The sequence below is a fragment of the Echinops telfairi genome, unplaced genomic scaffold (assembly GCF_000313985.2).
Source record: "Echinops telfairi isolate 266 unplaced genomic scaffold, ASM31398v2 ScPeMD7_7400;HRSCAF=8409, whole genome shotgun sequence".
Lineage (NCBI taxonomy): Eukaryota > Metazoa > Chordata > Mammalia > Afrosoricida > Tenrecidae > Echinops > Echinops telfairi.
In genome coordinates, this window is record NW_022111300.1 from 6,233,522 (window position 1) to 6,260,621 (window position 27,100).

The 27,100-nt window shown below is 46.8% G+C and overlaps 1 protein-coding gene across 1 annotated transcript in view; it reads left to right on the forward strand.

Moving 5' to 3' along the window:
* Positions 1–24,463, forward strand: part of COLEC12 (collectin subfamily member 12) — a 218,097-nt gene extending 193,634 nt beyond the window's left edge. The window contains exons 7-11 of the mRNA XM_045296306.1: positions 890–1,378; positions 2,291–2,427; positions 4,306–4,415; positions 20,935–21,080; positions 23,109–24,463. Coding sequence (XP_045152241.1) covers positions 890–1,378; positions 2,291–2,427; positions 4,306–4,415; positions 20,935–21,080; positions 23,109–23,128 — 902 coding nt within the window. The 3' untranslated portion in view covers positions 23,129–24,463. The remainder of the gene's footprint in view (positions 1–889; positions 1,379–2,290; positions 2,428–4,305; positions 4,416–20,934; positions 21,081–23,108) is intronic.
* Positions 24,464–27,100: the final 2,637 nt, after the last annotated feature.

Consider the following 27,100-nt stretch of genomic DNA (forward strand, 5'->3'; position numbering starts at 1 on the left):
AAGTAACAAATTCTCTGAGGTAGAAAAATGGACAAAGATAATGCTGGGGAGGCGGGGGGAATCTCTCAAGGTATTTTATCAAAAAATCCAGGCAGAAGAACTCATTTCACCATATCCTCCTTTGGCAGAAAAACGGTGTTGAGTTGAGATTGGTTTATTTTCTCCCCTGCCAATAAGTTAGATGGCTCACCTGATTCTTTTTCTCTGGTCTACCTTCCTTGTTTTTGTTATTAGACTGAACAGAAAGTTGGGGTGCATGTCTGCTGTGAGTGGTAAGCCTCACTCAGTTTCCCCACAAGGAACTTCACGGAGCCACTGACTGGTTCCTATCGAGCCTGGGTCTCAGGGCAGCAGTGTCCCTGCAGCTTGGGGAACAGGAATACAAAGGAGGAGGCGGCAGCAGACCTGTGCCGTCAGTAGTCAGTACTTGATGGCACTTGTGATTGAAGTTCAACTCTACCACACACCCTACATGCGAGGTTGCTGATAAGTATGGGTCAAATTAATCAGGAGGACATGAGGGGGGAGGAATCCCAATCTGAAAGCCTTTGTGATGGTGACAAGACTGCCCAGGTAACTCAGACGGCAGAAGTCATGTAGCTATGGAGGGTCATGGAGGTGCCAGTATCCACAGGCAGATGTCTCCCCCTGAAATGTCAGAGGGATGGAAGGCGTTATGCATCGTGAGGATACTTTCTAAGAGCTTGAAGCAGGAAGGATAGGCTTATTAAATGCCATCAGCAGTAGAATGCTAAACCAAGGTAGGCCTTGTAGATATCTTTTGTGTGTCCAGATACTGTCGCTGAGACTTGATCAGATAACTTCCTCAGCCGGCGTCCCTCACAGTGGATGTCATGTTTATGCCACTTAATGTTTCTTCATCTTTTAGGTCCTCCAGGTCCCAGGGGTGCCAAAGGTGACAGAGGATCACAGGGACCTCCTGGCCCAACAGGCAACAAAGGACAGAAAGGCGAGAAGGGAGAGCCGGGCCCACCAGGCCCAGCCGGCGAGAGAGGCCCAATCGGACCTGCTGGCCCCCCTGGAGAGCGTGGCGGGAAAGGCTCCAAAGGCTCACAGGGCCCCAAAGGGTCCCGTGGGTCCCCTGGGAAGCCTGGCCCTCAGGGCGCCAATGGGGACCCAGGACCCCCAGGCCCAATGGGCAAGGATGGACCTCCTGGCCCCCAGGGACCTCCCGGCTTCCAGGGCCTTCAGGGCACTGTTGGGGAGCCCGGGGTGCCTGGACCCCGAGGGCCTCCAGGCTTACCAGGGGTGCCTGGTCTGCCTGGCTCCAGAGGTCTTCCTGGGCCCCCTGGCCCATCAGGAGCAGCTGTACCCCTGGCCCTACAAAACGAGCCAACCTCAGCACCCGAAGCCAATGGTAAGTCTGATCTGCCCTCACCGCAGGTGGGCAAGCCCATAGCATGTGGCCCCACTTCCTTGTCAGCAAAAACCTCAGGTAGGGCAGACTGTCAGACCCTGCTGCTTTCAGCAGCCCTGCAGCCAGGCCCTCCCCCATGCACACGTGCCACTCCCGATAAACATGGTCAGGGCCTCTCACACATGCTCATGTCACCAGGTAGGCCCCCAGGAGACTCACTCGTCTCCAATCTTTCCTTCATGGAGCCTGAGGCTGGTCCCCTGACCCTTCTGTCTATGCTGAGGTTGGGCCACTAACTCGATCAACATAAAGCCCAGACCCAGATTTAAGTTCTTTTTGACAGGGTGTTAGGGTGTGTCTGAATTCCTTTGATAATCAAGACTTTGAGAAAACTCTCTCTCCCTGCCCCCCACCTTTGTTGGTGTTTGGGGGTTTGTTTTCAGTAGCCAAGCCTATTGCTCCCTCCTTTGACACAAGCCCAGCGCCGCGTGGCCCCTCTGCGGGCTCGAGCCTCTCTCTGGTGCTCTGGGAGCGCGTGTTGGCGTCTCAGTTCTCACATCTAGTTGTTCATAGGTTCCATATGATTCCAGATGACAACGCACAGCTGTGCCGGCCCCGCTCTCTGTTGTGCTTGCTGCTGCTTCTGTCCTTAGAGAGACTAATCCAGATGCAGAGCAACAAAGGCTCAGGAACAGATATTTTCCACATTATGCGGTTTCAGCTACTGTGTAACTGGCGTTCCACTTCTCGGTGCCAGTCTTTGCTCTTAGCATGTCAGTGAACTTCGGCCATGCGCCGCACATGCAGACACATGGTGGAGCATAACTTTGGCCCCCTCAGCATATCTGAAGAAAGGCACGGTACTTTGGGGATTTTTTAAATCAATACTTGACCATCTCTTTGTGTCCCTAGGCTGCCCTCCGCACTGGAAGAACTTCACAGACAACTGCTACTATTTTTCTGTTGAGAAAGAAATTTTTGATGATGCCAAACTTTTTTGTGAAGACAAGTCTTCACATCTTGTCTACATAAACACAAGAGAGGAACAGGTATGTTTGCAGCATACTTTGTTTGGGTAAAACTGTAATTTAAGGCTAGTTTACATCTGGAAATCACATGATTACTAGGGACTCCGAGACATCAAGAATTCGTATTCACAGAAACACACCCAGAAGGAACCATTATGGAGATTTGGGGGCTATCCACTGACTAGAAGTATTCATGGCATGCAAATATGTCCTCCTGCTTCCACCTGGGAGAGACAGCCTATGGAGCCTGGAGATGCTGGGCTCCTCCCAGTGGCTGCTGGGAGAGCCAGGGCACTGAAGAGAAGCCCGTGGCTTAGTCCCAGGCAGGCATCTATGAAGAGAGGAACCAGGCAATATAGGGTGGGGTGGGATGCAAGGCACCAGACATGGGGCCCCAGCAGGGTCAGAAAGAGCAGAGAAGGCCGTGGGGGCAGAGCCTACATATGATAATGATAGTGACCACTCATTAGGTACTGACCCTGGATGGCGCAAACGGTTCATGTGCTCAACTGCTAGCCAAAAGATTGGCGGGTTGAATCCAACCAGAGGCACCCTGAAGAAAGGACTGGCAGTCTACTTCCCAAACAATCAGCCATTGAACGGTCTATGAAGTTCTACTGGGCAACACATGGGTCACTATGAGTCAGAATCTACTCAATAGCAACTGTTTTTTGTGCCAGGAACTACGCGAAGCATTTTTTCATTGAAACCTCACAACAACCCCAGTACTTAGATGTCACAATCCCCATTCTAAGAGGTCTGGGACGCGGCAAAGGGAAAGTGATTTACCCCCGGCACCACGGTGCAGAACGGAGCTGGAAGCTGAGGTCTGTGGAGTCCCCGCTGCCGCCGCTATTGATCTGCTCCTGCTCTAAAGGGCTCTGGGAGACAGACAGCCCTGCTCGTAGATGCTTCCCACACTGACTTGCCGGCATTGAGCATACAAAAGACGGGGGCGAGACACCTGGGCTTTCGACGATCCCAACTTGGGTACAGTTGCAAGTTCTGCCACTCACTATTTTGATGTACAGTGAACCCTCGTTTATCACGGTTAATCGGTTCTAGATCCTACCGTGATAAATGAAATTCTGCGAAGTAGGATTCCTTATTTGTAAATCAAATATTTTCATAGTTAGAGCATAGAGGACATGAAAAAACACCCTTTAGTCACCATTACACTCATATTACCCAATTTATTAAACAAAAAAGGGAAAATACAGTAAAACATTTTGGACGTTACAATTATCATTTATTATTTATTAAATTATTTATGGCATCTAGTTTACAGTATTACATATTTCACATACAGTATTATTATACATAGTTCTTACAAATACTGTAATCAATAGCCTATGAAATGACTTAAGGGATGTACTCTACAGGTGGGTCGCTATCTTTTTCCTCTGAAGGAGCGGGTGTAGGCAGTGGGTGCTGTTACGCAAAAACCGCGATAGAGTGAAGCCGCGGAAGTTGAAGCGCGAAGTGGCGAGGGTTCACTGTACAATAAAAATAAATGAAGGATGCCGTTGTCAATTCATAGCTCGTGTGTGAGTGCAGACCTGCACGCTACAAAGGGTTTTCAATGGCTGACTTTTCAGAAGTAGACATTTCTTCAAGGTGTTTCTGGGTAGATTCAAACCAACAACTTTCCCTTTAACTGCCCTTCCCCCACCCCACCCCACTTTGTGACCTTTGTTATCTAGATGGTCAGAACTGAAAGAGGAGAAGCACATAGCGAGAGTAGTGAGGGAGAGTAGTGAGGGAGAGGTTCGCAGGAATGGTATCTATGTTCTGGCAAATCTGTCTTAGCCTGTCCTGTTTTGCAAATGTTTTTTAAAAAAATTCTATGGCCATCTGTTCATCGAAGTAACAGTGCACCTTCACGAATTTACTTTCCAGCAATGGATCAAAAAGCAGGTAGTAGGGAGAGGTAGCCACTGGATCGGCCTGACCGACGCGGAGAGTGAAAGTGAATGGAAGTGGCTGGACGGGACATCCCCGGAGTACAAGTGAGTGCTCCCACCTTCCCCAGCGGGACACCCTGCTCTGCCTCCACTAGCTTCCTAATGGCGCGCTTCTCACACTGAGGTTCCTGGGTACGAGTTTCATGGTTCTTAGCAGGTGGCTTCCAAAAATTCCTGGGATCATGGAATTTCTCCATTCACTTTCTGAAACCCCCTTGTCATTTTCGGAGAGGGGCTTGAGTCCCTTCCAGCTGCTGGTGGCCCAGGTGTTTCTTAGTTTGCAGGTGTGTCTCTACAGGAGGCCTTAGTCTTCCCCCACGTGTGTCTCTGTGTCTGCCTCATCTCCCCTTTTAAAAGGCATCACTCAGAAAGGATTAGGGCCTACCCAACCTCCAACATGATCCCATGTTGGAAGACACAAATCAGTCTGTAACACTACCCTGGGCACATGACTCGCCTGGACCACTGTGAATTCCACTTCTTCCTTCTCCTGCTTTGCTTCTAACGAAGGAACGGATGCACAAATATGTGACAGTGACAACACCAAATTGCCCCAAGTTGAACCGCATTTACACAAGTCAACTTCTGGGTAACCTTTATCTGTGTGTGTGACACAGAGAAGCCAGCCCAGCAGTGCGGCCTGGAGAGAAGGTTGTGAGTGTGGGCAGGGACCAAGCAGCTCCCTCGCTGGTGCTGTTCCCACACCTGGGACCCAGAAACCTGGCACAGCATGGCACAGACAAGCCCACCATGCTCAGGCATGGATTCCTACGGAGCAGGAGCGGGGAGGAAGGGCCCTAAAGACAGAGGGGCCAGTTGGAGTTCTAGAAAGGTGGTGCGTGTGCGCGCTGTGTACAGGGGAGGCTCACAGACAGATGCGCACTATCACATACTCACCTTGAAGTGCATGATTAGAGGATGCAGTGAAAACTGGATTACCATTATTGCATTTAAAATGGGGGGGGCAAATATTATGGAGGGGCATTTGAAGATTTTAGAGCTTCTCTGCAGGTGGGCTCAGACTGGCCCAAGGGCAAGGGGTGGGTACCAGCCTGCTGATCTGACAGGAACTGTTCTCTCTCTGCTGGTCCTCGCCCCACCTCCCAGCTGGCCCTGTGAGGGCTTGGCTGAGCTCCCTGAGGAGAGGCCCAGCATGGCCCGGCTGCCCTCACGGGAGCAGCTAACTATGAGGCAGTATCTAAAATAGGAGCAACGGAGGATCAGAGGTGAGGGAAACAGACAGACTTGGAGGGTGGGGGGATGGTCAGTCTGTTCCTCTGACAGTCGGGAGGCCATGGTTATCTTTTTCAGACGGCTCAAAAATGTAACAGAAAAAGTCTCCACTTCACTGCTCTTACTGCCATAAATGCAAACAAGGTCTTGGTTAGACTCACTGAGAAATTCAATCTTAAGCCCGTCTCCAAGAAAACACTGTGTTGGCCCAGATGGAATGGATTGAGCTGGAACATGTGTCTCTAAGCCAGCTCTCCCAAGATGAAACCCTTCACCCCTTCCACGAGCTCCAGCAAGAAGTGTGGGATTTAAGAAGAACGGCCAGTAGGGGAACCTGGGACCCTGAGAAGGGCTGAATCAGGAGACACCTTCTTTGGAACTGGGTCCGCAGACAGCCTCAGAGCTCCCCCCACGTACCCCGCACTAGCACTGCTACCACCACCAGCCCTGGCTTCTGCACCCAGCCACAGTGCCGAGCCTGCGTCTCCTCTTCCACGGAGAGGGACGCATGCTGCCCAAAGCCTCAGGATCAAATGTTAAAAAGCAAGAATAAATTAGGCAGGCATATTATGAAGTCTCGATGATGGGAGGCTAATTTAATGTGACGTAGAATAATAAACATGGCACAAACTACCCACAGAGCCAGGGCCGGCCCGTGGAGAGCACATAGACTTTGGAATCAGCGAGATCTGGGTCTAGGCCTTCCCTCGGCACACAGAGCCGTCTGAACTGCTGTGAGTTAACCGCTGTGTGAAATCTCCACAGGCTCGTGGATATTACAAAAGACCCTGCCTCGGTGCTTTGAAAAATTAAATGAGAAAGTATGTACGAGTAGACCTCAAAAAGTTTGGGGGGAAGTTTGAGGGAAACACCATGATCGTTCCATTCCAATTTCCCACAAACCTTTTGAAGCGCCTCCGTGTCTGAAGCATTTAGGATCGTGTCCAGCACCTGGGAAGTACTTGTGCAATGTTAGCTGCTAGTAGTCCTATTATGATTATGGTCAGAATCATCATCATGATCATAGCAACTGCAGAATCAAGCCTGCTACCCCAGGTGCTTCAAAGCCGACCTGCTGCTAGCGTATCCTCGACTGTTCTCGTTACAGAACAGATTGCCAGGCCTTTCTTCCATGGGGCCACTGGAAGAGGGCTGCAAACCACCACCCTTTGTCAGTGGTCAAGTGCAAACCATTCGCAACACCCAGGACCTGCAGGCTAAGCCTAGTATGTATGCATTTTATAGTGCACTGTTTGAGAGGCCACACACGGGCCTCACAATAGGTTTATGGAAAACACAAGCAAAGTGCCCTCTGTCATGACCTTGGGCAGAGACACAAAGGATGGGGATTGAACTCTAGGCTCCCATAAAACCCTCACCAGTTTAAATGTCCCAAAGCTTCCCCACCTGCTGAGACTCCCCTTTGCCTTCCTCTTCTTCTGTGGCCTCCAAGCAGAGCCGCCCACTTTCCTCCCACTGCCCCAGCAACAATTTCTGAACCTGACCCCACCCCCATGCCTTACTACATAGAGGTGACAGGGGGATAAGGTTTCATAGCTTTCCTCTCCCTCTTTTATCACTAACACACAACCCTTTAGAAATTATCTATGATTTTGTCATTCCTAATAAAAAGGATATAGATGAGGGATCAAAGGCTCTCAACTCCACTCTTTTCTCCTCTCCTTTTTTATGCCAAGGGATGGTTGAGAAAGACACTGCTTGAGTAAGCAAACAAAGAGCAGTGATGTGGAGTAGATAGCAAAGGCGTTAGGGGGCACCCAAGACTAAAGTAAAGTTTATCCCCAATGAAGCATCATTATGACTCACCGAATCTCACAGCAGTTTCTACACTGAAGCAGGACAGACCTGTTGGGGAAAGAACGGGCCAGTTCAACGGCAAAGGACCATCGATGCAGACAACGTGTGTGAATTGGCACGAGGAAGTTCATAAAGAGAGTGGTCTGCATCCTACTTTTGTGAGTAGTGTCTAAGATCGTAAAAGCTTAAAAGTGGTCTTCTAGGACGCAACTATTGATCTCTTCCCCGATGGGGGAAAGAAGGAAGGAGAAAACCAAAGGCTCAAGGGAGCAAATAGTCCAAAGGACTAATGAACCATATGAACCACAGGCTACATGACTATGTTGAGCCAAGTTGACTGTGGAAACAAATCCAGTGATCCTCTCAGATGTATAAGAGCTTTATGTCAATAAATCATTCTATATCAAGAAAGCATCTCAGCCCAATCAATTGCAAGTCTGTCAGTCCAATACTAGTCTTTAAATCCCTTCTCAGACTCACACAACCACATGTAGAGATGCGGAATGCAGGAAGATCACAGGCCAGTGGGGCAGAGCCAAGTGGATCCAAGGTCGGCAGGGCTCTGGCAGCTCTCGGGGTGGCTTGCCAGCAGGCAGGTGGAAAGGAATCGAGAAAGCAGTTCCCAGTGTCTCATAATCTTCTACCATCCAGGAGTCGGCAGGCTGTGACTTGATTGGCAGGTTTGACTCCACCCCTACACTTTCATGCATCTTCAAGTTGACATATGATTATCTAACTACCACAGTGACCCAGGATCAAAAGAACTAGAGGGGCCCAGCTGGCAACACTCTGACTGCTCTGAACATGACCACAACGGAAGGGCCCCAACAGAGTGGAAGAAGAATGTAGAACAGAAAAATAAAATTCACACAAAAAGACTAGAGTGGCTAGTCTTAACAGAGGCTGAAGGAACATTCAAGACGATGAGCCTCGGCTACTTTTCTGACCCAGAAGTGAAGCCATTCTCATCGACTACCTTTTAGTCAAACAATAGTCCCATACAATGATAAGCATGTTCGCTGGATCAATTTTACAAGATCAGAAGTATAGCATTTTTCCAAAAGCAAAAATAAGAAGAGGTTACAAACCTAGATGAAAGGACACGAAAGCCATACCTGGGAGCTGACACACTGTGGAGAATGCAGCCGGGTCCGTGGAGCACTGCACGCACTGACATTAAAGGGAAACGGATTTGCTCTCTAAGCTTTCACCTAAAGCGCACTACAGTTTGTTTATATTTTTTGAAGAACAGGATCCATCTTCCATCATCATCCTTTAAAGAGATGGAAAAACTAATCACGAGTTTGATACAGAAAGGAAGGAGACCCAGATGGGCAAAGCACTGCGAAAACAAAAAAGTAGGAAGCTCCATACTTCCCAGTCTCAAAACCTACCACGCCAACATCATAGTCAAAACAACCTGGCTTGATGCAACAGAATTGAGAACCTGGAAATCCATCCACCTTTAGGCAGGTGTGTGCTCACGAAGTAACAGTCAGAAAACATCAAGCGCTGCATTGCATTGAGAAAATGTGCTGGACCAGACCTCTCTGAAGTGTGAAAGAGCAAGAATGTCACTTGAGGACTAAAGTGGGCCTGGCCCAAGCATGGTATTTTCAGTTGCCTCATATGCACGTGAACGTTGACACTGAACAAGGAAGACTGGAGAATAATCGATGCACTTGAGTTGTGGTCCTGGAAAAGAATATTGAACGTGCCACGGAATGCCTAAAGAGCAAACAGTCTGTCTTAGTAGTCCAGCCAGAATGCTCCTTAGGAGCGAGGATACTCGGTCTTAGGTACTTCAGACGTGTTCTCAGGAGAGACTAGCCTCTGGACAAGGACATCATGCTTGGTAAAGTACAGGAGCCGCCCAAAAGAGGAAGGCTCTGGTCAAGTGGCTGCACGATGGGTTCAAGCATAGGCACGATTGTGAGGACGGTGCAGGACCAAGCACGACTTCCTTTTGTTGTATAAGAGTCCCCACGAGTCAGAACCAACCCGATGCCACTGAACCACCACCACCGCAGAGACAGCTATCTTCGACAAAGGGCCAGAAATCACTAAATGGGGGGAGCAGGTGGTCTTTTCAGCTAATGGAGCTGGGAAAAACGGGATATCCATATGCAAAAAAAGCTGACCTGTATGTCACAACATAGAACTCAATGAATACAAGACCAATATGTAAAACCTATAACTATAAAGACCATCAGAGAAAAAATCAGGGCAAACTTTGGGACTCTAATATATAACAAATATACTAATAAACAGCAGAAGTGTCTGTTTATTAAAAATTAGACACTTCACAAACATCAAGAAATCAAAAATAGTAGTAAGAAAACACACACAACTCACACAATACATATATAGGTTTGAGATGACATATCGGACAAGACACCAATATCTAAAATGTATAGAAAATGTCAGCACCTCACCAACAAAAAGAACCCCCCCCCCAAAAAAAAATGGGCAGAGAACATGATTAACACTTCACCAAAGACACTATGGTGATCAGCAAACATTTGAAGAAATACTCAAAATCATTACCTATTAGAAAAATGCAAATCAAAAGAGCAGTGAGCTCTCATCTCACCCCAGCACTAATAATAGCAAAGTTCAAAACATAGGCTGGTGAGAATATGGAGAGACTGGAACCCGCATACACTGCTAGCAGGATTACAGACTGTACCGCCACTGTGGAAAACAGCACAGCACCTCCTTAAAAAGATGGAAAATAGAAACACCATAAGATCCAGCAATCCCACTAGTAGTCATATGTCACAGAGAAAGAAGAGTTACAGCGTGAACAGATATATGCACACCGTGTTCATCGCAGCACTATGCACATAGCAGTAAAAGATGGAACAGCCTAAACACACACCAATGCATATGTGTTAGTCTGGGTTGACTAGAGAAACAAATTCATAGACACTCCTATACACAATTCGTAAGAGAGAACTTTATATCAAAGAGAAATTGTACATTAAGAAAACATCCCAGCCCAGTCCAGAGTAGTGCTCAGCATGCCCTCTATCTAGGTCTGTACACTTCTGGAGGTGGTTGTCCCATCTCACTCAACTCTTGCCCAAAGGATTCTTCACTCTTCAGTTTACATCACAATGGCAGTTCTGGCATCATCGAGGGACTCAGATCATGCTCCTTGAAATGTCCTTTGAGTTTGGGGTACAAAAAGAAGTCTGAAGGGGCAAGATCAGGGAGTGGATGGGGTGAGGTTTTCCAGGAAAAATCTTGTAGGATAGGCCACGCTATCTTTATAGAACACTAAGGTGCATTATACTGGGAGAAAATCCTGGCCTTTTCCTCACTGATGCAGTGTTCTGAAAAGTTCTTCATGAAAAGCCCCTGTGTCCTTCAAGAAAACCCATCCAGATTACCCCTTTGAAGACCCCTCCCTTTGGATAAGAGTCCCCATAAGCTTCCAAACTTCCTTCTCTAGCCAAGTAGATCCCCTCAAAAGCCACGGGTTTGATTCTTTTTTTCTTTTAAGACATCCTATTGAGACTAAGATAAGTGTATTATTCAAGAGACCTTGACTGCAGATATCTCTCCATTGATTGCAAACACATGCTTAACCATGTTGTGTTTGGAACAAATCCATGTATGTATGAAGTAGAAACCTAGAAGAATACAGTTTCCAAAAGAAAACTGGAGGGCTGGCCTAGATTGCTAAGATTTCACTTGCCCACTAAAAAAATCCCAAAGTCCTTTCCAAGGAAAGAGAGCTGGCCAACTAAGGCACACGCTCACACATACAACCACATACTGTCTTGATATTTCCCGTGCACCCCAAACTTATAAAAACTTCCTCCTGGGCCATCCAGAGTTCTTTGCATGCATGTTGGATCCATTAGTGAATATCACTGCAGGTCTGCTGTGAGCCTAGAGGATCTTAGTTAGAATAAGAAGTGTTGTCTTCATCCTGAGAAAAGGCATGACCTCCAGAACCATAGCACACTCAAGGGGCTCCAACAGTCTTAATGTACACACACTTAATAGCATCGTCTCAGTGTGCATGAAAGAGAAGCGGATACGATAGGAAGAAGTAGCCAGATTCACAGTTATACTGGGAGATTTCAACATTCTACCTTCAGTCATCGATAGAACAAACAGATAAAAATATTGCTGAGAAAATAGTTGCCTTAAAGGACACCATCAGTGCACTTGACATGACTGTGGACCGTTTCACCCAGCAGCCATGAGCATACCTACTTCTCAAGTACATCTGATAGATTTATCAAAATGAACCAACTGCTGGACCATGAAACAGGTTGCCATATATTTTAGATAATTCAAATTACATAGAGCATATTCTCTGACCATAATAATTAAATTATAAATCAATAACAGAAAGATAATCTGAAAACCCACCCCACACAAATATTTGGAAATTAAAGGACACATTTCTAAATAACTTCTAGGTCAAAGAAGAGAAGTCATGAAGGAAATACAAACAATTATGAAGCAAATGAAAACAACATTAAAAATGGTGGGATGGGTTAGGGTTGGAAAAAAAATTGTGGGGTGGAGCAAAGGCAGGCACATGTATTAGTTTAAAATGCTTATAGTGGAGGGGGGACTTGTCAAAAAATCACTCATCTCTGCTTTCACCATAAAAGGGCAGAAAAAAGAGCAAATTAAATGAAAAGTAAGTAGAAAAGGACAGTCATAAAGCCTACAAAACAGTGAAACCAAAGACAAGCAAGCACACCGATCTTTCTTTCCTGATGGAAGGGCTCTAAAGTGCATCGAGGCCGTTGAAGACACACAGTAGAAGAGCAAGCTAGCCAGGAGCATGTCACACACTGATCTTTCTGTTCTTTGTAGAAGAAAGATGAGGTGTACCACCTAGCAGAGGTTGTAACTGTTCTGTAAGAGGCTATCTGCTGGGCCGGGGGACAGCAGACCCAAACAGCATACAGATTCTGCCCCGTTGCTCAGGACAGCTTATAAGGTAGTCTTTCTGCCCACCCTGCCTGCACTTGACCCACTTTAGACCTCAAAAGATGTGCTAGTCTTCCCGCATTGGATCTCCTCTGTTCTTCTTACCCGCTTACTGGTACCCCACACAGGGTACAAGGATGGGAATATGCTGTCAAGTGGAGCGGTGGAGACTGCTCAGCACTCTGCTGCTGACCACAAGGTCTGAGGTCTGAACTGTGCCTCCGAACACAGGTGGGGTGATCTACTTCCAAAACATCAGTCCCTGGGGCACAGTTCGATTTGGATATGCTTGGGTCGCTATGGGTTGGAATTGATGCCACAGCAACTGGTCTGGGTTTGTTTGTTGTTTGTTTATGCTGTCAGGTTAAAAGTTACTGCGCTCAGCTGTCAATCACATAGAGAAAACCTGTTCTTGGGGATTGCACCATCGTACTGCACACAGGTGGGGACTGGTTCTGAGAGGATCATCTAATTCATTAACAGCCCCCCCCCCCCCACCTTCCCATCATGTGCCCTGCTTCTACCAGAGAGGCACTGGCTCAAGCCGCCAGAGAAGAATTTTCCACCATACAGACCAGAGCAGTGGGAGGAAATTCTACAGCAAAGGAATGTTTCTCAAGACTAAGATTTTCCTGTTGTGAGGCCAGGGCCTTACCAGCACAAGTTTCTTGGCCATGAGGCTTCAGGCAGGCTTGTGTTTGAGGAGAAAGTACTAGGTTGGTAGGAGCCATTCCTGAGACGGAAAGTTTGTTTACGGCTTCCGCTGGGATGAGCGCCTCCTCCATCCGCGGGGAGGTTCACACCCACCAGCTGATGGACTTTGAGTTTCCAGCTTCCTGGAACAGTGAGTCGGAACATTTACAAGGATCCTGGTGTACTTAAGACACATGTGTTGATACTGAGTCGTGTCTATGGTTTGTGTAGTAAGGAATTCGGAGTTTTGTTTTGACCCAGCCTGTTGATTTTTTCTTCTACAATCAACCTGTGAATGAGGTGAAGGTGCTATGTGAGCTGAAATTCTTCTCGAAAATAAATTGGGTTTTATATGAGGGGGCTTCAAAAAGTTCTTGGAAGTATCCCATTATCGTTTCAATCTGTTTTCCCACAGACTTTTTGACACCCCCTGACTTAATGTGGTTATGTCCCCTTCTGTTTCATTACAAGCATCGAGGCCGAGGGCTTTGATCCTAGCCATGCAGTGTGATTCCCACTTTCCAAAGAGTAGCAGTGAGACTGAGTGCTTACAAGCCTGTCTCTGCAACCTGGCCACACCTGTCTGTGGTGCTCCATCACCTGTCACTGCCACAGGCCTGCAGTCTGCATTTCATTCCTAAAGAAAACCTGGAATCCTGTTTGTGAAGAATCCCAATGACTGGGAAAAAACAAAGGAGAACGGTGATCGGGATTATTTCCTTTCCTAATCAGTTCTCTCTCTCTGATCTGGCCCTCCTTTACAGTGACAAGGGAACCGCCAATAGGAGGATATTAGGCAGGTTTCCTAGCAGAAGTCATAGTTTCCAAAGTTTGATATCAAGTGCCCCATCACTATCCTTCCCGGGACCACAGCTTTCAAATGTAGCACACAAAGTCAAAATGGGGCTGTCTCAAGTTACAGGCAGAAGTGAATGAAACATACATGCCAGGGTCAAAGTGCTCAGACATCCCTGGGGCATTTCCTGAGGAGTTCTGCGAGATGAGCAGAAATAGACAAAAGAGTGTATGTGAACGTAACCAAAAACGCAAACTCACTGCTGACTCATAGCCATCCCCAGTGGGTTCCCAAGACTGTTTACGAGAGGAGAAAACCCAATCTCCCTCAGAGCTGTTGGTGGTTTTGAACTGCCAACCTTGTGGATCACAGCCTTACATGTAACCACTACACCACCAGGGCCCCTATATGTGAAAGTCAGCAGACCCTAAACTTCTCATTTTGTTCTAGCTTTTTCCTGCCACCTTAACTTTTCTCTAGCTTCACTGTGATCATCTCACGCAATCTGATGATAGTCTGCTAGGTATGTTCCCCGAGAGCAGGGGCTTTCTTGTGTCGCAGTCGCATAGAGGTCGTTCTGTCACATAGAAGATGCCCCATGGCTATCTGTTGAGTGAGTGCGTGGAGTGTTTCTAACTCAACCTTCTGAGTGTCTTCCCATGATTGCTCTCACAGGTTGATGGCTTCCTCTAGGTCAGCAATGCTCAACCTGTGGGTTGCGACCCCTTTAGGGGTCAAATGACCCTTTCACAGGGGTCGCCCAACTCATAACAGTAGCAAAATGACAGTTACGAAGTAGCAACGAAAATAATTCTATGGTTGAGGGGTCACCACAACATGAGGAACCGTCTTAAAGGGTCACGGCATTAGGCAGGTTGAGAACCACTGCTCTAGATTATCTTTTCATTGACAGATTTGCTTCTATAAACTCACTTTGTATTTCTTAAAAATCCAAAAGTACACTACTTCATGGAGAGAGGTAAGCCAATTTCTCTCTCGTTTCCCCACCCTTTAACTGTCCTTTCCCACTGCCCGTGGGCTTTTCTGGTCTGAGTGTCAAAAGATGTGAGGTCATATCCCTGGGTACCCGAGGCGGTGAGTCATCCTCATGGGAAGTGCCTCCTCCTTCAGAAGTTCAGACCTTCTGTGTGTTCTCAGTAAGTAACCTGAGATTTCTGTGCAAGAACATGATTTTCAGAAAAGGTTTAGCTTCCAAGCACTGAGTCTGAAAAGACAACTAATTTATCGCATTGAAACAGAGTCAGAGCAACTAAACCTGCCAAAGAGCTGCTCTGAGCAGCAGCATCCAAATGAGCAAAGCCCGTATGAACACATCCTGAAGAAAGCTTGTGTGGAAGAGTCTCACTCCCACAAAGGACACAGTGAAATGGATGAGTCAGTAAGATGAAATCACTATTTCTTTCTAAAGCAATCAAGTCATCTCCAATATAGCCAGACAACCCTAACCGATTGTTTGTAACTTCAAGTTCTTGTAGATGTCTATCAAGGATCTTTCACTTCCTCTTTATGACTCTGACTTATTAAAGGCAAGATAGAAACAAGGATACCTCTGGATTCTCACAATATGTTTGTGTGTGTACACAAGTATTGCTACCAGGGTGCCAGTTCTACATGCATGGGTTTATTCCAAGTCAAACTTGTTCAAGAATGTCTCTGAGATCAGTAGATGGCTGAAGAGAAGTTCTCTCATAATACACTTGTCTTAATCCTCTTTAGGATACCTTCAAAAAATGGCTAATCAATGAATTAGTGGCTTCTGGACCTGTTGGGCCAGGTAAATGCAAAACTGAGAAGTCAGATCAGAAGAGGGTTAGGGCAACGGTTTGGGGGGATTCCAAAGGAGTAATCTTGGTGTATTTTCTTGAAGCACACAGGATGATCACAGGAACTTACAAAAGTTTTCAGAAAATTGAAAATTGTATTGATAAGAAAAAGGCTAGGAAAATCGCATAGAAGAATTTTTTCCCATCACAACAATCGTCCCACTTGCTCCTTCTTTCATAGTAAGGACAGTCCTACAAGATACTGTCATAGGAAACCCTCCTCCATCTACCCATAGTCTGATGTTGCCCCTTTAAATGTCTTTTTTGGACCCCAAATCAAAGAAAATTGTAAAGGAGCACTATCAGAGTCCCTTGAGCTGCCATTTGACATGGTGTAAATTGAGAAGAACAGAATTCTTCAGGGAAAGGTGAGAGAGATGGGACACGACCTTCCGACGTGGCTCGATCTAAATGGAGGATATATTGCAAAACAATAGCTTCACATTTTTGTTTGTTTAATAAAGGTTTTTATGATTTTGTAAGAACATTTCAAGATCTGTCTTGAAGTACAATGTTCTCTATGGTAGGATAATATCTATACACCTTCAAGGAAAACCAATTCATACAGCTATTAATCAAATGTATGCACTATCCACTGAAGTCAATGATAGATAAATAAATGGAAGAATCCTACAACTTCTTTAGTGTGAAGTTGATCAAACATGCAATCAAGGTGCATTGATAATTATTGGCAATTTGAATGCAAAAGATGGAAACAAAGAAGAAGGATCAATAATTTTAAGATATGGTCTGGTAATAAAAATGAAGCTGGTGTTTGAGTGACAGCATTTTATGACCAACAGCTTCTTCATCACAACTAACTTTTTTCCAATAACAAATAGTGACTACCTTAACACTTCTGTGGATACAACAAAGAAAGACTGCTGTTGAATAGGAGAGGTGTGCATCAGGGTTGTATCCTTTCACCATACTTAGTCAGTCTGGATACTGAGCAATAATCCAAGAAGTTGGACTGTATGAAGAGGAATCTAGCATCAGGATTGAGGGAAGGCTCATTTGCAACCTGTGATATGCAGATGACACAAACTTGCTTGTGTAAAGTGAAGAGAACTTCACAAAGCATTTGCTGATGAAGATCAAACACTATGGGCTCCAGTATGGATTATAACTCAGTGTAAAGAAAACAGAAGTCCTCCGACTGGTCCCATAGCCAACATCTTGGTCAATGGCAAAGGACTGAAGTTGTTGAAGATCTCATTTGACTTGGATGTACAATCAACACTCATGGAAGCAGCAGTCAAGAAATCAAATGGCATGAATCCAGGATAAGTAAATCTGTAGAGACAGTAACCGGATTAATGGTTCCTTGGGGGTAAGGCAGAAGAGGCTTGGGGGGCGGGGAATGGGGAGCTAATAACAATGAAGACAAGATTGAAGAAAAAATGTTCTAAAACTGATTATGGTGATGAGTGTACAATTCTTGATGCGATTAGTGGATTGTATGATATGTGAATTGTATGCCAATTGGACTTTTGAGGAAAAAATCACTTTAAAAATCAAATGAAATGTTGCATTGGGCAAATCTGCTGCACAAGGCCTCTGTAAAGTGTTGAAGAGCAAAGATGTTGCTATAAGGACTAACGGGAGCCCAATCCAAGCCATGGCATGCTTGTGAAAGCTGGATAATGAATAAGAAAGAAAAGAGGCCACTTAATGCATTTGAATTCTGGTGCTGGCAAAGAAGATTGTACTATCTTAGAGAAAGTACAGCCAGAATGCTTCTTGGCATCGAGAACTGGGAGACTTAATCTAACACACTTTGGATATATTACCAGGAGAGACTCGTACCTAGAAAAAGACACCATGGTCAATAAAGTAGAAGATTAATAACGAGGAAGACCCTTGATGAGGTGGATTGGCACGGTGCTCCAAAATTGGACTCAAACCAAACAATTGTGAGGATGAACCACGCAGTGTTTTGTTTGGTTGTGCATTAAAGTCACTGTGCATCAGGGCCTACTTGACAGAACCTAACAACACGATTTGTAGCATTTGTGTGTGTGTGTGTGTGTACAAATTGACAGGTGGTAACTTGGTAAAGGGGAAGTGTGTGTGTGTGTATGTGTGTAGAACAAGTTGACAGGTGGTAACTTGGTAAAGGGGAAGTGTGTGGGGGCGGGGGGTGTAGAACAAGTTGACAGGTAGTAACTTGGTAAAGGGGAAGTGTGTGTGTGTGTGTGTGTGTGTGTGTGTGTGTGTAGAACAAGTTGAGTAAAGGGGAAGTGTGTGTGTGTGTGTGTGTGTGTGTGTGTGTTTAGAACAAGCTGACAGGTGGTAACTTGGTAAAGGGAAAGATAATATCCTTCAAGAGGGAGATGAGAGGAAAGGGGACAGGGCAAGCTATTGGGAGAATTGATAAATTGTTGGATGCAGAAATGATGTCATATGTAAACCCCCACCTAATTTTTTAATAAGTTAGCCAACAGTTTTTTTCTCCAGAAATGGAAAAACCAATCCTCAAATTCATAGGGAATTGTGAAGGGCCCAATTGGCCAAAGCAATTCTGTAAAGAAAAAAGGAAAAATCAGTTCTTATTTTCAAAACCCTAAGATGAAGGTGGAGGAGACAAGAGTTGTGGTTGGCCCCTTGGGGCTCTGGTGTGCCCCAGCGCCCCAGACATAGTCTAACCCGCACTATCGCCCGTGTATAAAGCTCCCCACAATGGCGACCGCAAGCTGTAGCCACTTCAAAAGCTGTGGAGCGGCCAGAGCCAGGAGGAACTTGTAAGGTGACCAGATTTTAACATTGGTAAAGCGGGACAAAAGCAGGACACCACTGATAAAATTCATATCCTGGGGAAATAGCCACATGGCAGCCGAAAACCGTATACCCTAGCTTGTGCATTCTTTCCAAAAATCGGGACTTAAAAACGCCACAGGACGCGGGAAAAATTGTTCAAAAGCGGGACCTGCGCTGGGACGCTGCTGTTCGCTGCCTGCTAGTTACCTGGTGGGCTGGTGCAGCGCCAGCATGGAGGCCACAGCTCAAGTCTGCCACGGAAGGCGCACGTTTGGTGTGGGGACACCTGGGCGTGGTGCGCACTCGGTGAACCGCATCACACCGCATACCACCTGCTTCGGTGGCCCCCGGAGGCGGTGCGCTACCTGGTGGACAACACATGGCCAGGCGCGCCTGATGATTTCCTGCTGCAGGGGCCACCACCATTCACCGGCTTCCTGCTGGAGCGGGGAGCCCATCTGAGCTGTGCCGCGCCAAGAGCAAGACTGCACCGCCCGACTGCGCAGTCGCAGTCGGATCGCCTGGAGATCCTGCCGCCGCCGCAGCGGGCTGCTGAGCTGCCACGCCGCCTGGAGAGCCATTGCCATGGCTCCACCTCGTAGAGTAACCAGCCAATGTGGCCGATGGAGAGGTGCAGGGCGATGCCTATGAAATCCGCTCCCACCAGCCTGGACGCCGCGATGGGAGCCATCTGGGCGCCCTGAAACACTAGCGGCACACCGTGTGGCGCTGCGTCTCGGGGGGATGGGGTAGGGCGTGTACCTGGGCGAGCCAGGGCCCCCGCAGCTGATCTATGATATTCCTGCGGAGCTCGAGGTGCGCGTCTTGGATCCCCGCGAGATGCACAGATGCGCAAGCGCCTCCAGGACCCCTTGCTACCAGACACCACCTATTTCTGCTACCAGGGCGCCGAGTACACGGATTCCGGCAACTTCGAGCGCTGCAGCTACCTGTGGAAGTCCACGCCGCATGGCCGCCAGAGCCACCGGGAGCTCCTACACCCCGCGAGGATGTTCGCAGCTTCCTCTGCTTCACTGAGGTCTCAGCACCGGTGTTGCGGCACCCAAGGGGGCCTGGGCCCGCACATCGGCTTTGCCTACCTCTAGGGCGTGCTCAGCAGAGAGCGACACGAGGCAGAGCAGGTCCCGCAGCTGCCCGGGTAGCCAGGCGACTCGGGCACAGTTCCCCAAGGCCCTGGCCATCCCCCTTCCCCCTCCTTGACCTGCTAGAGCAGGTGGCGTGCGGCCGGGATCAAGAGCGCTTGAAGAACAGACCTTCGACTGGCTGCTGTTCAAGTGCACCAGCAAGAGGCAAGAACAGCTTCGTTCTTCTGCTCGCGACCGTCAGCCACGAAACCACCGATGCAGGCTGCTACCCGGGCGGCGAGTTCTCGCCACGTGGCCCGTATGCTTCGGGGCCAACTCAGCAGCAGACAGCCGGGACTTTCGCTGCCCAGAGCAATCGCCCAGCCACCATGAGCGCGCACATTGACGCCATCAGTGCCTTCAAGAAGCTGCTGGCTCAAAGCACCCATTTCAACTGCGCGGCTGGGCGGTGGCTGACCGCTCGGCCTCTGGATAGAAACAAGACCCCCTCGAAGGGCTTCATCAAGCTACACGGACCCGCGCCGGTAGGCACCGCCGCATCACCCAAGGGTCCCCAGAGGAGCAGGCTGCAGGGCCAGAAATGGCTCAGACGCCTTCACACCCGCTTCTGCACCTCTTCAGAGAGGAGGAGAGGAACGGCGCAGGCTTCGGCTCCCAAACCTTCCGAACATGCACCAGAACTTTTCTCCAGGAGCCTGCCCATCACACCTCTTCGTCCATCCTAGCACAGGGGTCAGAGCCACCACCTTCCTCCCTTAGGCACATAGGAGGAAGTTAGGACTCTATCCTTGCGCCCCCTCAGCGTGCACGCCTCCCTCCCTGTTTCTCTGCCTCCTGCCCTGCGTGCCCAGATAGAACCAGCTGTGGAATGCAGGGCTGGTATTGGAAGGTTGCCAAGGACAAAGAGTTTGAAATTTGAGAAGGTAGACCCACCGCTTACCCCCACCCCCACCCTGCCAGTTCCTAGGTTGCCATCGCAACTCGGGGGAGGGGCTCGAGGGGGACAGCCTGCCCCTTGCCAAGCTTGCAGTGGATTGGGTGGTGTCTGTCTGACAAGCAGGCAGGCGGCGCGTGTGCCCAGGAGTGGGGACCACCTCTAAGACTTACTGGTTGGGCTTCCCAAGCTCCTCTCAAGCTGCAGGCTGTGTCCCAAGGCCCACAGCAGCAAGGCTCGTACAACTCACAATCCATACAGACATCCATTGTGTGCCAAGCACATTTGTACGTTCGATGCCCTCCTCATTCTCAGAACATTTGCTTTCTACTATTATTAGTCATTGCTTTCTGCTCCTGAGTAAGGAAAACGTCTGTTGTGCTCTGCAAATAACACTCCGTTCCTCTTTTGTTCAAAGAAATTGGAAAGCTGGACAACCAGATAACTGGGGCCATGGCCACGGGCCAGGAGAGGACTGCGCTGGGCTGATTTACGCTGGGCAGTGGAACGACTTCCAGTGTGAAGACATCAATAACTTCATTTGCGAAAAAGTCAGAGAGACAGGTGAGCAGTAGGATCTAACCCAGAGAGCTATGTCCCTGTCGAGGAAGTGAGGCGGTAACTGATCAGAGTCCGGCTTTCAAGCTCTGCAACTAACTCTCTGGGTTCCGGTCCTGGTCCTTCCACTTACTAGGCTCATGGGAATGATAATAATATCGTTTTCACAGAGGACGTCAGAGTTCATTTAATTGAAGCACAACTATGCCTACAGTAGAGGAAGTGCTCAAATGTTAGGCTAATTGGCCCTGGTCAATACCACATCCTATTGTCAGTTCATTGTTCTTTAAAATGTAGTACCAATATCATGCATTTGTCATAGAGTTCCACACGCAGATGATGCAGGTGGCCAAGCATGCAATTCCACCTGCGTTTATTGAGCATCTGGTATGGGCAGGTGCTGTGCTAGATAATGCATGGATGTCGTCTGTGCCCCTTCTAAGCTCATACTCCTAAGAGGCTTGCAGGAGATTTTCTTGGCTTCAAAAGATTCCTATCAGAAACTTACATGACTCATCTGAGTTTGCTTCATCAGAACTAGACTTTTAAAGTTTGCAGTCTGTATAGGGCAGAATGATGAATGAGTGCTAATGGCTGGCAGGTTTTGAGGTTAGTTTTTGTTTTGTTTGGGGGGGATTGTTGGAGGGAGGTGCTAAAATGTTCTAAAATTTAATTAGATAGTTTAGTTCTGAGTTACACAACCCTGAATATACTAGAAACCATTGAATAGTATGCTTTAAATGTGTGGATTATATCGCAAAGCAGTTGTTTTTAAAAGCTATGGGAAGCAAAAACCTCAAGTATGTTTTGCTCTGATTTTATTGGAAGTAACTGGGACATAAATTCACTATCTATGACGAGTTATCAATAGGCACCTTTGGGGCACCTTTCACATATCAGCCCCTGGGCCAAATGCTAAAGGTCTCAAGATGCACTAGGCACTCGCCTCCTGGTCAGGTGAGAGTTGGGGAGCGAGGAACACTTATCTAAATAAGAAATTACAGAAGATGTTGGCAGTTAACCCATCTTTGTAATTTGACCGTTTGGGATTTGATTAGGGACTAGGCTTCCTCAGAATATTTCCCTTCAAAGTGAACCATGTTGTTAGGTGCCATCACGTCAGTACTGAAACACTGCCCGGTCCCGTGCCACCCTCACGAGGGCTGCTATGTTGGAACCACTTTGGCAGCCACTTTGTCGGTCCATCATATCGAGGCCCGGCCTCCTTTCTGCAGACTCTTACCAAGCATGAGGTCCATCTCCAGGCACTAAACACTACTGAGGAGCCGTGGGGCTAGAGCACAGCATGCATCGGGCTGCTGTTTGAAACCTTCAGCCACCCTGCTGGAGAGAGCTGAGGCTTTCTCTCCCCGTAAAGATGTACAGCCTTGAATGTCACAGGAGCAGCGCCACTATGTCCTATGTGGTCACTGGGAACCAAGATTGACGGTATAGTTGTGAAGGTTTGTTGTTGTTATTGTTGTTGTTTAAGTCTCTCCCAAAAAAGATAAACAGAAGAAGTACAGCTAGAATGCTCCTTAGAAACAAGTGTGGTAAGACTTCATCTCACATACTTTGGACATGCTATCAGGAGAGACCAGTCCTTGATACAAGGACATCATGATTGGTAGAGGGGCAATGAAAAAAGAGAAAGACCCTCAACGAGATGGCCTGACCCAGTGGGTGCAGCTCTGGATTCACACCTAACGATTGTGAGGCTGTCGCGGGGCCAGGCAGTGTTTCGTTCTGTTGAATATAAGGCTGCTATGAGTTGGAACCACTTGTCAGCACCTAAAATCAACAGCCTTTCCTGATAGCATGTCCAAAGTATATGAGGCAAAGTAAGTCTCCTCATTCTCCTGCTTTTGCTTAATAGAAATAAGAATTTCCCAAACATTTTGAAAATTAACTAAGCATTGTTGAATGATGTATTATTGTAGGATCTTCCTATACAAGCACATATTCTTCTTTTGAATTGCAAATTATTTCTATTAAGAAATTAATGCCCATCTACCCCCCCCCTCTCTGTTTTAGCACTATCATCTGCATTATAATGGGCTATGAAGTAATAACAGGAGCAAAGTTTCAGATGGCTTCCAAAACCAGAGGATACTCCTTTCTCGTCAAATTGAAGAAAAGCACTGAAAACCAAGTACTGAAAATATTGACAGCAGTGTGTATTACCATGTACTATTACCCAAGGACATGGGAGTGAAATAGTTCTCCCAGCGTGATACGTTGATTATCAGTGTACAGATGGACTGACTCAAATACATTTTTGTCAGCCAGTAACCATTCCAATTCTGCAAGTTCTACCTTCCATCGTATGGAATGCTCCAGTCTGGAAAGGACTAAAGAACTAAAACATATCACTGGGTAAACAGTACCTTCCATTTCTGAAAATCCCCAACGTAGGAAAAATATACAGACATACAGATATATAGTCCAACTCTTAGTAATATGAAATATACTTAAAGAGCTTTTAAAACTTTGTATTTTTGTACAAAATATTTTCTTTTTACAATCTTTCCCTTTTTTGCCATTTTATCAATCTAATACATGGAACCAAAGAAAAACATAATGGTACTAATAAGTAGGGTTTCTTATCAGATTGCATTATACCCAAAGGCAGAGAATTTTTTCAGTTGTGGTTTTAAAAAGTCATTAAATATATTTGTGTGTGTGGCTATTTTAATGTATCATTTCCTCTGAGGAGTCCAATCCCTTGAACTGTTAGAAATATCTCTGCAAATTTTGCCAGTGTAGGTCATGCCTTGGCACACACATGACTCAGCCACGCAGACAGTGAGCACAACACCCACCAGGGCTCTGGCTGTGTGCCCGGCCAGCCCCGGAAAATGTGGTCAAGTTGAGGAGGTGCTTTTACTTCATCTAGGAGGAGTTGGGTGTAGAGAGGACCAGATTACTTGACTCTGGTGATCTCGAAGAATCTGTTTTCCTATTGCAGTCTGAATATACATGGTGTCAGACCCAGATCGTTAACTGTCAGGACAATACGGTATCATACCAGCCAACGGCAAGAGGCATTAAAAAGATGGGAACCAGCCATGAGCTACCAAGAAAGATTGGTTCCTGAAGTCAGGTTTCAAGAATGCCAAGGCACAGGCAGTATGAAATGCAAGAACACATTCTGGCCACTGGTTTGGACCCTTACAAAGACTCTGAGCCCATCTTCCTTCTACTCTTTGACTTGCCATTGAAAAAAATCTAAGGTGAAATGTGTTGAAAATAGACATTAGCTGTAACTGATGCTCAAAAGTCAGATTTCCATCCAAGCTCCTCCTCCCCTCCCAAGAAACTCCCCAGGCAAGTGCTGCTACCTATCTCAAATCAAATGGTAAAAAAATAAAGAATGAGTTTGAATTTCAGACTGTAGCTGTTTGGACTCTTGCTTTGCCTCTGGTCACTGTCCAGGTCATCGCCACAGCCAGGAAAAGGTCATTTCCTCAGCACCTGTGTTCCCTGCTGTCCAAGCCGAAGAACTTAGTTAGGCTAGCAGGCCCATTGTTATCTGCACCTACATGGTTGAAGCCATGACATACAAGGGAGGCTACAGATTCTAATACTTCTTCAGGCTCAACTTTTGTGGACTAAACTCAATCTTATTTTTAACCCTCTTCCTATTTTTCAAGTGTCAAGCTTTGTCTTCAGGAGGGAGGGAAGTTCATGGGCTAGAAGGTAAACACCTGTCACCTAGGGTAGCAGGGAAGGCAATATACAGTAAGAGGGAAGTTGCCCCCCCCCCCAAAAAGAGGCAGAAAAGACATTGGGAGATAGGCAAGAGTTCGGGCAGCAGAAGCAAATACACCCAATTCTGCAATACTGGTGGTCCACTAGTTTATATTACTGGGATAGACACTCAGGCTGAACAGGTGTGGGAGAGAGAGGGAATACACCCAGGAACATACCTCTAGATTTGACAGGATATTTGTATATGTGTGATGACCTTGGCTACAAATATATCCATGAATGCGATGGAGCCTACAGTTGGCAAAGTTATGAAAACTTCCTCTTGGTGTTAGGTGCTGTTGAGCTGGTCCTGACTCATAGCATCCCGGGGTACGACAGGACGAACCACTGCCCAGTCCTGCACCCCCTCACAATTGTCTTTGACCCCCGGGCTGCAGCCTCTGAGTACTTTCAGTATTCTTCACCACCTTCGTAGGCATAACCAGACACCTTGAGGGAATGAGTTTCTCAGCCTGGGAGATCAGGGCCGTAAGCTTGGGGAATACCAAGGTCAGTTAGCATAACAGTTGACAGAGACAATGTTCTCCATCCCTGACTTTGGGAAGCAGCAACAGGTCTTACATGTTCGTGAGCAGCCATCTGAGGTGCTGCCGTTGGTCTTGCCCCATCCAGTGAAAAGAAGAAGGTGGAAAATCAAAAGACTAATGGAAACAATGAGGTCAGTGACCTAATGGACCAGGCAAACATGAGCTACAGCCCTGAGACTGGAAGAACGAGATGGTGCTAGGTTACCACAACTCATGCTCTGAAAAGGGTCATATTAAAAGGCCCTGGATACCGTGAGGGAAGAATGTGGTACAGAACGCTAAATCAGAATTGAGACCAAGCTGTTAGAGCCTGGCGGGACCCCCGAGACTCTATGACACTTACCCTTCCTGCCTGGAAATGAACTTGCGTCCAACTTAGCATAATCGACCATTTAAAATAAAAAGCACCGCATTTATCCGCAGACAGTGTTCAGAGGGTAAGGGCCTGAGGAGACATGGAAACAGGGCGCACATAAGGGAAGTGGGGTGAGTGATGGGAGACATTGCAGTAGGTGAGTTGAGTCAGAATGTGTATGAGTCGTTGCTATAGAACTATGATCTACTTCGTAAACCTTCACCTAATTCAGTAATACCATTTGTATTAGTTTATAGATCTAGGGGAAGCATAGGTTGAGAAACAATAGTTTTACAATCGGATATTGTTGTATAATAACAGTTTCTATTATTTAACACACACACACTAATAATGATGCTAGTAACTTCAGCATGTGTGGTGGTTCCCCTCCTGGACCTTACAACAACTGTGTCCTCATTATTTTTCGGCCACTACACTAGGGCTTGAAGGAGCTCTGGTGGGAGAGTGGTGAAGCACTTGGCTACTAGGTTGGTCATTTGAACCCACCAGGGAGAGAGATGTAGTGTGTGTTTCTAGAAAGATTGCAGCCTTCGGAACCCTGTGAGGCACTTCTCTGTCCCACAGGTTATGGTGAGTCCAAATTAACTGGTTGGCAGCAGTGTTATGTTTGTAACACTAGTGCCTCACCCAGATTCTACCATAGAATTACCTCACGTAACAACCCAGTGAAGCAGCTCTTACCACACTCCATTCTACAGAGGAGGCTCCGAGACGCAGGGAGGTGATAAGATTTCTTGAGTGGCATCATCACTGACGAGGCAGGATTCAGGCCTCAGCTTCAAAAAAAGTGCCAGTGTTCTGTAGGGCTTTCCTAATAACGCTGAGCTCAGTCAGGTGAATAGCATGCATTCTAAGATGTCCAGTGTACTCTGCGTGTCTAGCTATTTATAAAGCAGGTTTCTGTGCACTTACTGACATCTGATACTATTTTGGAGAGAAAAGTTTTAGTAAAATATGGTAATGTTTTTCTCTTGCTAATGGCTAGGGAAAGAACTAGTGCACAAAGGAGATTTAAAAGTGTGATTTGCTTTGTATGATCAATGCTCATCAACCTCCCGACTTCTCCCAATGTTTTAAGTGTATGCTGAAGCAGACAACAAATAGCAATAGCCGTTCCCATTAGCAAAAAGAAAAATATGTTTAATGAAGTAGGATGCTGCATAAATTAGGAAACTGCCAAGTATAGGGATTTTTTTTCCCTCAGGGTAAAACCAATCTAGAAAAAAAGTAAGGCAGGTTAACTCATAATACGCATGTGCCATTTTTACTGACATTGTCTTTTCATAATGCAAAACCTATTATCCTAATCTAGAAATGGAGAAACGGAGGTATGGGTTGAGGACTTACCCATG